The 12,834-nt window shown below is 30.3% G+C and overlaps 4 protein-coding genes across 5 annotated transcripts in view; 3 read left to right on the forward strand and 1 right to left on the reverse strand.

The window, feature by feature from the left end:
* Window positions 1–4,536: 4,536 nt before the first annotated feature.
* Window positions 4,537–7,540, reverse strand: LOC108573945 (23 kDa integral membrane protein). The gene is made up of 5 exons (XM_017936437.1): window positions 7,268–7,540; window positions 6,212–6,409; window positions 5,539–5,715; window positions 4,977–5,162; window positions 4,537–4,822 (listed from the first exon to the last, which is right to left on the reverse strand). The coding sequence occupies exons 1-5, from the start codon at window positions 7,358–7,360 to the stop codon at window positions 4,745–4,747; spliced, it is 732 nt and encodes a 243-aa protein (XP_017791926.1). The 5' UTR covers window positions 7,361–7,540; the 3' UTR covers window positions 4,537–4,744.
* Window positions 7,541–8,824: 1,284 nt separating this feature from the next.
* On the forward strand, window positions 8,825–10,465 carry LOC108573942 (calumenin). Of its 2 annotated transcripts, XM_017936434.1 has the most exons (5): window positions 8,825–8,885; window positions 8,987–9,090; window positions 9,331–9,898; window positions 10,022–10,137; window positions 10,223–10,465. In XM_017936434.1, the coding sequence occupies exons 2-5, from the start codon at window positions 8,989–8,991 to the stop codon at window positions 10,409–10,411; spliced, it is 975 nt and encodes a 324-aa protein (XP_017791923.1). In that variant the 5' UTR covers window positions 8,825–8,885; window positions 8,987–8,988; the 3' UTR covers window positions 10,412–10,465. The 2 variants fall into 2 exon arrangements, with proteins under 2 accessions (XP_017791923.1, XP_017791922.1); XM_017936433.1 differs by having other exon boundaries at window positions 8,850–9,090.
* Window positions 10,466–10,838: 373 nt separating this feature from the next.
* Window positions 10,839–11,937, forward strand: LOC108573936. The gene is made up of 5 exons (XM_017936426.1): window positions 10,839–10,939; window positions 11,015–11,140; window positions 11,325–11,429; window positions 11,504–11,583; window positions 11,803–11,937. The coding sequence occupies exons 1-5, from the start codon at window positions 10,882–10,884 to the stop codon at window positions 11,935–11,937; spliced, it is 504 nt and encodes a 167-aa protein (XP_017791915.1). The 5' UTR covers window positions 10,839–10,881.
* A 669-nt stretch (window positions 11,938–12,606) lies between these two features.
* The window catches only part of LOC108573944 (dnaJ homolog dnj-5), a 3,766-nt gene continuing 3,538 nt past the window's right edge, over window positions 12,607–12,834 (forward strand). Inside the window, exon 1 of the mRNA XM_017936436.1 lies at window positions 12,607–12,763. The gene's annotated coding sequence lies outside the window, so the exon portion shown is untranslated. The remainder of the gene's footprint in view (window positions 12,764–12,834) is intronic.

Below are 12,834 nucleotides of genomic sequence, written 5' to 3' on the forward strand. Positions count from 1 at the left end.
GCGCCGTCAGCCGTGGCCGCCGGGGAGGCAGAAGACTTATAGCCGTCGGAGGGGCCCGGCGCATGCACAGAATTTATCAAAATGGCGTCCTCTACTGAGGGGACGGCGGCAATTGATTCGGCCAAGACCGCAAATCTGTTGTTTGTGGTTACATTAAACGTTTCGGAATCTTCCGGGGATTTTGAAGCCATCGGGTCGACTGGATCGGATGTTTTGAGTTTTTTAATGGAACTCATGGTACTGTTGGTTGGGGACTTACCACCTGGGTGATCCCGGTTAGAGGTCCCGCTGATGAGGTTAGACTCCCACCATGTGGAGGCTGCACTGGGAGGTGGAGAAATGGAAGCGCGGCACGAGCGCTTCCCACCTGGGATGAGATGCTGGCAGCCTTCCAGCGACAGCACGGGCTCTTGTTCAGCTTTTATCTTGACTTGATGGTTTAGGACAAATGTTTAGTTAATCCTTGGTTGCTCCCAGCTCGGGGCCTGTGAGGGCACTGGAGACAGCAAGTTGACCGTTCGTGAAACACGATTGGGCAGCGGCAACCGCAAGAACTGAAGAAATATTGCCCCAAGAACTGATAGACTATCTGATATCGACTGACTTTGGAACTCCAGTAGAGAGAATGTGACGAGAATTGTGACACGAGAATGGTGGCAATGTATAACAAATGTCCGATTTATACACTTTCGGGGCCCCCAGACCAGCCAATTGGAATCTAATATTGTAACATTCGACGCTTATTGGTAAACAAAAGAATCACGAATTCCTATATAAGGCAAAAACAGAGTATATTTCCCGGCAGTAGAAAAGTTCATTCCGAGCGTTGCCTTAAACTGAGTGTATGAATTATTGGTATATTCGATTTTGATGGAAATCGGCAAGTGATTCCAAACTTTTGGCCGGTAGTGTATATCCTTGGAGGATAAAATTACACCTTTTCAATGTACTTATACATAAGATGTGGAGTACGGAAAAATAAATATTTCACAAATTAATTCATTATTCTTTATAAAGCACGTACACATAATACAATATTAAAAAGTTTATTAGTTGCATTTAAATCACTTTCATATTAATAAACGAAATATATTTTTGGAAATAATTTTGCAAAAAATCTCTACATTTCTCCTTAAACAGCTAGTACTTTTACTCGCAAAATATCTCAAATTTAATAATGAAAACAGTATATAATTTATAATAAACTCATAGAAGACATGAATTATCCCATTTATATGACACATCCTATCATTACATCTACTACTCGTTTAGTATTCTGTAAGAGTAGAACGAAAGATACGAAAATATAAATACGTATGAAAATACATAATGAAATTTAATTTTAGCTGTCATTCCGAAAGGCACCGGTGGTCAATTGACTTGAAATTTAGGGGGAGGGGGCGAAACCCCAATACCCTTTTTTTGGGTTGTCTTAGGTTGATTTTGGGTTTGGAACTATATTTCACCAACTTTGTGACTTTAAAGAAAAAAAGAATTTTAGATTTATTGGAGTTACAATAACCGGTTTTGCGTGGGGTACCCTATAGATATTGAGGCTATAGATACTAAGTACTTACTTACTTACATATTGTGTCATCGACTATTCGACAGTCGACGACGATAACGACTACACAGCGAAGACGGTTGTGTTAGTAACGTCTGAATAGGCAACATTCAATGCATAGTACCGAAAGATTTTTATTAATATCTCGGAAATTAAAATTTTATATTTGGGGTCGACCTTTGCTCCCCACCGAATAAGCGTGGTAAAAGTGCCCCTAAACCAAATGAAACGTGTGATACGTCAATTAAAAGAGCTTCCTAGGAAGACAATTTCCTGAAAGTTTTAACCCTCTATCCCTATTATTAGGGTAGTTATCAACCTAAACATCATTTTCATTTCATACTTTATTTCTTTTGTTCTATCCCACAAAAAGTTATGAAGAAAATCTGAGATACCCATAGCCAGAGTGTTACATATGTATCTGAGAATTTTTTCAGATTTTTTGAATGAAAAACCTATTTTTAACAAATTAAACAACATTTGAAATGCCAATTTTTTATTAAAGTTATCAAATAACTACATTCACATTTTTACAGTAGAAACTACCTGTCATGTTTATTAACTCATAATATGTTCAGAATTTTTGAAACCCTGCGTCATAGTTAAAAAAATTAAAAACCACTATTTTTTACCGTTCCGTGCACGTAATAGTCACCTCTAGTAACAGCAAGAGGTGTTTAAATTTAAAAAAAGAATATATGATTACGCTCCTTGAAATTCTACCTACAAAATGAGCCCTTTTACAGAATGGAGAGTTTATTGAGCAATAAACTTATTCGGCTAGACCCTTTCAAATCAATCATCGGCCACTTGATGCCTTTCGAAGGAATATCCTTAATTTTTAACTTAGAATAAGCATGTACACCTAAAAATGTAGTCAGTGCATTTAAAATAGTGTATAATCTTTTATAAAAAAAAGATATAATTGAGGACGTTTCTGAAAAAAGGATCTATAGATCAATAGACCCTTTTCGGTAAATCGCCTTTAACTAACTGTCATATGTTTAAAAATGTTCCCCTAACATTTATCGCAGTATTCCAACAATTGAGATAAATACAGTACTTTCTGTTTACTTGTGTTCGGTTGATCTCTGTTATTTTACTCGGCAACCGTTCATCCGCCTGATTTTTGTTTACGTCTGCAACAATTCGATGATCATTCAATATTTGCTTAGTTATTCAGAAGATTTATATAATGAATTTAATGTATCGTAGCAAATTACTCAATCAGTGTTTTTTGAGTAATTTAACCATTCTTGCTCTATACAGGGTGTCTGTTTTATCTCAATACAGCGAAATATCTTTTAAGGAAGTGATGTTAGGGAAAAAATGTTTTAACAAAAATTGTTTGGTACGAGGGGGAAAATTATGTGGTATAAATACTTTTTTTGTACCGGGTATGATGGAGGAGATTTCAAAGTCAGTTTAATTTTTTTAAATAGAATGCTATATTTTTTTACACATAATATAATAGTGTATGTTAAGACGAGTCCAACGAGGTGCAAACATAGTCATTTTCTTTCATGGAAGGTCGTAAAATGCGGAAAACCGGGAGCCATACGTTCCTCACTGTCGCGTGTGTCTGTTTTATCAAAGGAAATGACTTTGTTCGCACCTAGTTAGATTCGTCTTAACACACACTATCATATTATGTATAAAAAGATATAGCATTCCATTTAAAAAGGAGGTGCGAACATAGTCATTTTCTTTCATGGAAGGTCGTAAAATGCGAAAAACCGGGAACCGGACCACCATACGTTCCTCACTGTCGCATGTGTCTGTTTTATCAAAGGAAATGACTTTGTTCGCACCTCGTTAGATTCGTCTTAACACACACTATCATATTATGTATAAAAAGATATAGCATTCCATTTAAATTTGTTAAAACATTTTTTCCCTAACATCACTTCCTTAAAAGATATTTCGCTGTATTGAGATAAAACAGACACCCTGTATACTTTATATACTCTATATACTTCGCTCTATATGTATACATCATATTGCGGCACATTCACAACGTTGTGGTATACAAGAATTTAAAAACATTAAACTTTATTCTGTGGATCATGTACCGATCAAAAAAAAGCAAAAGAAAAATACTTTCGCTACTTGTATCCTCTATATACATCATATTGCGGCACATTCACAACGTTATGGTATACAAGAATTTAAAAACATTAAACTTTATTCTGTGGATCATGTACCGATCAAAAAAAAACAAAAGAAAAATACGTTCGCTACTTGTATAGCCAATAAACCCAAATAGCACACGTCTTACAATTAGAGACGTCTATTTTTGGTCTGAGCGTCTTACAATCTGAATTGGACGTCTTAAAGACATAAGTAAGTACTTACGCATTATTCAACGTATAAAAATTACGTCTTTAAGATGTTCACAAGACATCTGTGTGCTATACAATTCAAATATAATAATATATTGGAAAAACTAAAACTAAAACTTCTAACCCGATTTACTCAATTCATTTCGGATTATGGGCCCTTTTTTCAAAAATGTCCTCAATTACAGTTATTATTAGTAAAAATAAGAATATACTTGAATAAAAGGTAAGAAAATAAATATTATGTCAAGTACTGTTTTGCTAACTTCTTCTATCTTCAATCACACAGAAGACATGACTCATTCCAATTATATGACACACCCTGTACGCAATATAAGACTAATATGTAAGTACATACATAAAGTTTTATGTGGCATTACATATACTACCCACTCAGTATTCTGTACGAGTAGAACGAAAGATACGAAAATATAAATATATATGTATATGAAAATTCATAATGGAACTTAATTTTAAACTTAGAATAAGCATGTATACATATATCTAAAAATGTAGTCAGTGTATTTAAAACATAACTGGTTTAAAATAAGATTATGATCAATAATAATTACTTTATGCGTAGAAACTGAAAAAAATGAACTGTATTAAAAAGAATATTCTGTCTTTCGTCCCTTTCTCAAACATATTATCGTATTGAATTCGTTTTAATTTATCTCAATCCACTTTGTCATATATGTATGTATTTCATGAGCATACATTTCAACTTACGAAATGATTATTATATTTTAGTTAATACGTATGTATATAAGGCTTAATGGAATGCATGCATGTGTACAATTTATACGATGAAAATTGACGTTCAGTCAATTTAATATTTTTCTTAGCGTTTAAACGTGACGTATTGTTCCTCCCGCTTAATAGCTCTGACTAGCGTTAAGCTAAGAGCGGCTATTATTATCTGCAAAATTTAATTCATTATTAGAAAAAAGGTAATATCATCATAAAAAGCTATGCATCAAAATAGACTGTAAGAAATATGAAGTAATCTAAGAAATAATTTATTTTTAAAATCTCTATACCGCTACTATTATAAAATACGTTTAAGGTCTTACATGGAGCATACATAGAGCCAACGCTAAACCGGCCAGCCAACCCGATCTGCCTTCCAAAAACCATGAAATCTCTTCTACACACCCGTAGAAGAAAGCATTTCCAGTAACTGTATTCCTACATTCAGTGGGTAGTGGTTTTCTCAAGGTTAAATAATCCATCGGACCATCGGCACCACAGCAACCGATCTATTTTAAAATCACACGATTAATTTTACGCTCCTTACTTTAGCGTGTACAAAAGAAATACAAAGAAGTTTCAAAAATATCTCGACGTGCAGATCAAATTTTATGTTATACACGTTTTATGTAATAAAAAAACATATCACTTTAATAATTCTGCATTAATTACTTCATATCTATAGAGAACAATCGTGAAGAAAATGTCCAACTTATATAATTACATGCTATCTTTAATTAAACTACGAAACAGGTACAACGCTCTACATAGTAAGAAATATTATTTATTAATTATTAAAATAAGCTCATCACGGTTTAAATGTTTTCTATTTATGCATATTCAATTATGTAGTACGTATATTTATAGGATGACATATTATCTTACACTTTCTTGAATTAATTGTAAAATGTATGTTGTTCTTTCATCATGGTAGTTATTAATAAGGGCAGTCATAGATCGTCGTATAAGCGGTTGAATTTTACTGTCGTAGGTGGAATAATCGAGGAGCACTGCGGTCCCTGCTATGCCGAGAATGTAGGAAAATAATTGCAGACCTACATACTGGAAAATCAATGCAATTATGCTTAGTCATTATTACATTTTTTCATCAACAAATATTTTAAGTAGTATAAAACATTTTTCATACTCTACACTATTTCACCAAGAAGTACCATACTACTATAGATACTAAAAAATATGAAAATTGTGAGAAAAATTATACACACATTGTATAGAAGAAACTTTGTAAAACTTCGTTAATATCACAATAGGATACAATAGAAAGTTACTTTTGCAAAATTTTAAGAAATAAAGGAAGCGCTAATTTTTTAATATTTTTGAGAATATTTTCAATAAAAAGAGAAAATTATATTCCAACGATAAAAAGTGTAATATAATAAATTATTTACAGTATTTCTTCTAATAATTTTGAGGAATACAGGACATCTGATCTATTTCAGAATACGTTATGGAATCATTCCACGAGAAATATCATATGTGATATTTCTGAAACAGTTACTTTTTAAATTAATAATCATAATAATTAAGTATAGCTTACAATGTAAAGGCCAAAGATATGCTCCATTAGAGCAACCCCACAGCCGACGAAAGTTATAACTATGATGAATATCGAAGCCGCAAGTAAGATATAAATGCCGATGTAAAATTCGTATATCTCAAGAAACTCGACCCATTCCTGGAAACTTGGATCCAATCTTAGCCACATACACAATCCCAACATTGCACTTCCAAGTAACTAAAAAATACGTACAACGTTTGAAAAATTTTTTTAATCGTACGTTTTTATGTAAACACTATTTTTAAAAGATTCTAGCATTCCCTTTTAAAACTTTCATTGCAACTTATTTTTAATCTAACCTCAATTCAGCTATACATTGCAATGTTAACTGATTCGATTTCAATAGAATAAGACTTCTATCGTAAATATCTCAATAAATACTCATTTTAGACATATTAGACCTTAATATTTATTTACTCAGCTTTTAATACTCTCTTAATAAATATAGGGTGTTCCATTCTAAAAAATCATGGAGACCTTCAAAACTTTGTGTATAAAAATAATATAGAAACAACAATTATTGTAACATATATCCCCCTTGAAATCATGCAACTTTTGCTGCATACACTATTTCGTACAGTGAATAGTTTACGAACAATTTGAGGTCGTCAAGTTAGGTGAATCACCCTGTAGATATGATTGCTACATCGTGATCTAACTCACGTTGATTCGCGTGTAAAAGGGATGTATGTTGCAATAAGAAACATTTTTATATAAATTGCCTCCGCAAATACATTTATATAGTATCAACGGAGCATCAACAATCACTCTCGTAACAGAATTAGTCCAAGCAAAAAGACATTTAGAAAATGAAACTTATAGAAGGCTTTAAAAAAAAGTTCTTCCTTAGGAAAGTCATATCTCTGAGAGTATTCTTTAAAAATATTATCATTTGATTAAGAAAAGCAAAGATCCGAGCAAATCTTTTTACAAATTAAATTTTGATTTTTATATTAGTTGATTGGTAATAACTCCTCCGATAAGCTTCGTGTATAGACTAAGTATAATCACATTTGTTCTGATTTTTTCACTTACCCATATAATGGCATTCAAGCAGAAAATAGTAAATTTTATACATTGAATTCGTTGTTCTAATTGTGGCCCGGAAGTTTTAGCAACCATAACCATTTTGTTACCAAATTGCTAGTTTTGACACTCGTGTATACCAAATAAATTTTATAATCAAAAACACAATTTAACTTCTACCATCCGTAAAAAATCACTTAATGAAATAGTATCGAAATGTAGGCACCGTAATTATGAACGTATATGACAGTGTATACCTGATTCTCCCAGCTCGTACTCTCTTTATCGTCAGCAAATATAAGATAACTGGATAAGCACATCCTAGATAAAAGAATCGTTGCATGTGACTCATTCACGTTACAGAAAATTATTATCACTAAGGTAGCCGGTTTTAAAAAAGGATGGAAACCGTTTGTTATTATTTTCCTTTTACGTATACGTTATTCGTGTACAGTTAAAACTGAATCTTCTAAATTAAAAAAGTATATACAGTTGCCCCCCAAATATTTGGGCACTGACAAAACAACGATTAAACACGTTTAATGTAGACAAAACTATTCAGAATATTTTAAACGTTGTGAATGTGAGTAATATAAACATTTTACTATGAATATTCAAAATATTCATTTTTGTTAGGTGTTCGAATATTTGTGTAATATAGGAATTGGACATAATTTCCACTTATTTTTCATTACAATGTTATGTAAAAGCATCAACCCAATTTTTTTTATAATCAATCGAAATATACCATTAGAAGGCAAACTTGTATAATGTCTGAATATTTTTGGGAGTATGTAACTGTATATGGACAACAGCGGGTAAATAGTAATAATTAGTTAACTACATGCCAAGTATTTAAATATAATACAAATTCTACTTCTAATTTATACAGCTGTAAATATCATTGCCAAGATAAATAAATTTGTACATATTTTTTTACCTAATTAAAGTAAGTTCATTAATATAAATTATAATTCAATTCAATAAAAACATATTTTGTCTTTGTTTACAATTAGAGTTAATCATGAATAGCACTTCCTCTAATATTGAATGAGTTTTCTGCGAGATATATTATTACTCGTTACTTCATTTTTAATGTTAAAAGCGCGTACGTGTTTATAGTAAATTATAAACTTCATTATTATTAATATTCATTAGACAAAAGTAAAATTTCATAAGAATCTATGGATATTTATACAATTTACTTGTACTATGAAATATCTTATATATTAAAGTATTCATACAGCAAAGTAATTGAGCTTTTTCAAATTAACTCGACACAATGTTACCTTGAACTTCCTAAATTATCCTAATACAATATATAATTTTACTAAAATGAAATTTCACACTTTACATTGGATAATCAACGCGCTGTTTTTTGTATACAATTCCCTTATCAGTAATCACGTGGACCAGACGTACGTAATCATACGCGGGTTGATTTGATAGCATTCGGTCATCTTATAAGTGTAACTCGGTCATGATGCTTGCGCTATAGAGCAAAAGCATTCCGGCATCAGCATCCGAGTTGATTTCTGAAACGAATATGTAGCATGAAAGTGGGGATGCAGCATCAAGCAAGACATGCTTTGCTGATGTGGAACTTCGAGTAACCTGAGCTGAAACTGTAAAATAAGCTATCATTGACGCCTCTAACGTTCGACATTTTAATAATTCCATTTATTTACTGATTTTCGATATTCTTTTCTTGTTTTGTGTTCACGTTAGTTATGCAAGAATTCATGCTTCTCCAAATTCTGATTGGTTTTTCTGTCTTGGCGACGGCAATTCCGAAACCGGAAAACGATCATAAGCCGCGAATCATTAATAAGGTTTGTGTATAGTTTTCAAGTAATTTGGACTTTTTAAAAGCTTGTGTAACAAAAGATTTTTATTTACAAACTCTTAAAGGTAAAGATCATTATTATTTTAACAAAAACGAAATCTTCTATACATAACCTGGTTTAATGTAGTTAAATAATTTTAAATAATGTACTGTTTTTATAATATACTTCTTTTTTATTTTAAAATTCATTAAAATAAGTCGTTTTTCTAAATAAATTTTATTTTAGGAGCCAAGTAAAAAAGAACATTTTGTTAATTCCCAACATAATCCAGCCTATGATCATGAAGCTTTTCTTGGCGAAGAAGCGAAAACATTTGATCAACTTACTCCTGAAGAAAGTGCAAGAAGACTAGGAATAATAGTTGATAAAATAGATAAAGATAAAAATGGTTATGTTACTGGAGAAGAACTTAAAGACTGGATATTATATACACAACAACGTTACATAAGAGACAATGTTGAACGTGAATGGAAATCTCATAATCCGGAAGAAAAAGAAAAACTGCCATGGACAGAGTACTTAGCAATGGTTTATGGAGATATGAATGAACATGAAGCAGAAAATCATGAAAAATCCAAAGATAATGTATTTTCATATGTTGCTATGCTTAAGAAAGATCATAGACGTTGGACAGCTGCAGATTTAGATGGTGATGATGCTCTTACTAAAAAAGAGTTTGCTGCCTTCCTTCATGCAGAAGAAGCAGATCATATGAAGGACGTTGTAGTTTTAGAAACTATGGAAGATATTGACAAAGATGGAGATGGAAAGATATCTCTTTCAGAATATATCGGTATACATTTTACTTCTTTTTTTATTTGATTTTTATAAATATTGACTGATTAATGTCAATTTAGAAACTAATTAAAATTCATATTTATCAAGTAATCTTTTACAATTATATTTTTCATTATAGGTGATATGTATGATGGTGCAGAAGGTGAAGAAGAACCAGAATGGGTAAAAAATGAAAAGGAACAATTTTCTATGTATCGTGACAAAGACGGCGATGGTTTTCTAGACTTTGATGAGGTGATAATATATCTGCAAGATAATTAAAATGCAAGATAACAGGATTAAAATAATAAATTTGATTTAATTAAATATTTTCTTTTAGGTGAAAACTTGGATTATTCCACCTGACTTCGATCATGCAGAGGCAGAATCTCGACACCTCATATTTGAAGCAGATACAGATGCAGACCAAAAACTTACCAAAGACGAAATACTAGAAAAGTATGATATTTTTGTTGGTTCTCAAGCAACTGATTTTGGCGAAGCATTAGCTAGGCATGACGAATTTTGATAAAATTTCATACATAATTTTTAACTTGTACTTTCATAAATGAAAAAAAGCGTAACGGAAGCATCAAAAATAAAATGTATAAAGCATTTATTAAAAATGTTTATCTTTACCAGTAGACTAAGAATCTTTTTATAATGGCTGATTTTTACTTACTTCATAATATTATAGAATAAAAATTTTTACATCTTTAAAAAATTTTAATGTATATTAGTCATTGTAATAAATTACAACTATTTTAAATATCGAAATATCGATTTCATTAGTCAAACAAATTTTTTTATTGTATGCATGTGGTGCTAATTACAACTACTGTACTATAGTTGTAGTATGTAGTCGTTGTACTATAGGTGCAATATCAGGTTTCTGATAGATTATTATGATAAAGACTATCTTTATCAGATAAGCTCTATGAACTGATTACAATAAATGGTAAACTGGACTGTTTGAAGTGAAGTATTAGACATTTCAAAATGATGAAAATTGATTTATGTGTATTCTTAATTATTTGTCATGGACTTTTATTGTTGGGTAATTATATTTGAAACATTTAAACTTTACAAAGTTGAAAAAGTATTTAAACCATATTTGCTGTCTGTTTTATAGTTAAATCAGATGAATCACAGTGCTTTAACTTCACTTGGCTAGCACCTGGGTTTCAGAATTCACCTGAGAGATATAATTGTTCAACACGTAAAGGTGTTCCTTGCATTCCAGATATAATTATTACAGGTAAAATTGTTTACTTCCGTAGTAATAAAATAACAATATAAATATTTGTATAAATACTTTCACTTATATTTAAATAATACAATGTTAATGATATTCATTTTGAATTTATTTATTTTTGTACATTATTATGTACAAAATACATTATTTCTTATTAACAGCAACAAAATAATCATCTAAATTTTAGAAAATCTCCCTAATACAACAAGTTTTTGGGAATCAAAGGAACATTTATGTACTGCAAAATCTGGCAATGTCTGCATAAAATATACTTTTATTTATAACAATGATAGTAAGTGCATCATTCTGTAAAAATTTATATCAAAAGATATAAAATACATTCCATAAATTTAAAAATGATTGCAGTTGTTAATACATCATCGTTTTGTGGAAAAGCAATAGAAGATAAAACAGTACCTATTACATCGGGATGCTATGAACAACATGTAACATCAAATTTATAATTTTCTATTTTATACCTTATATTTTATAATTTGTAGCTAATATATAATAATTTTCGTATAATTTATTTAGTGTATATTTTATATATACAAGCATTTGTTCAATATTTTAGAAAATTTTATAAGTTATTATATTTATAACTTGATTTTATATATTAGTAACTTCCATTTTTTTTTAAATTGAATTATGTCATATTTTTATAGGTAGACGGTTATGTACTTGAAATGTGTGCTTGCCAACCTAGAAAAGGGAGAGAACCTTGTAATGTATCAGTAAAAACAAAATATTCTATTATTTTAATGATTGCAATGTTACTCGCATTTATAAATTTTGCGTAATGTTTGTAAATTATTATAATATGTATTTTAAAATATATTTTGGTATATGTAATAACAAAAACAAAGATATCAATAAAATGTAAATTATACATGTCATCAACAAAAATTTATTTTTTTAGATAAAAGTGACAAATTACTAAAAAATGGAGAAACATAAAGTAATAATTATTTACAATATTGAATACGAATTGAGTATTAAAAATTGTAAAAAAATTAAATAATAAATGTTAGTTATGTCATCTTATAACAAAAATTATACGAAGCAACATTAAAATTAATTGATATATTTACTAAAATTAATTCTTGGGTAATTCATTATATAAAATTAACAAAACAGGAAAATATATTTTAAGATTGAACTAGTAATAACAGAAACTCTTCCTAGTAAAAAGCTATAATAGTATCGTTGCACTTAAAAGAAAATGAATGATACTATTTAACTGCTTTCAACAAAATGTATAAAGAAATATGTAAAATAAAAAACCTAACAATTTTTTAATAAGAATTATTTGAAGATTCTATACATCGAAACCATAACGGTTCCGTAATTGGACATATCCTTTTGCCTAGGAACTTTTCGCAACAATATTATGTACATGGTTGTATGTATACAGAAAGAAAACTATTTATGTGATCCATTTATGAATCTGCTAGTAGTGCGAACCACGAACAAATGTAGTGACTGATTTTGTATTAATCGCATGGCATATAGTTTAAAATTGTATATATTACTTAAATATGAATATTTCCTTTACAATATGTTAAGAAGCCGTTTGTTTATAATAATGTAAATGGATATTCAGGGCTGATACATTTGCCGACAAATGTAAGCATCGCATCATTATACTTGTTATAATGTTACAAAGAAACATTTGTATTAGGTTACTTAACTGTGTA

The sequence above is a fragment of the Habropoda laboriosa genome, unplaced genomic scaffold (genome assembly GCF_001263275.1).
Source record: "Habropoda laboriosa isolate 0110345459 unplaced genomic scaffold, ASM126327v1 scaffold187, whole genome shotgun sequence".
NCBI classification, from domain to species: Eukaryota; Metazoa; Arthropoda; class Insecta; order Hymenoptera; family Apidae; genus Habropoda; species Habropoda laboriosa.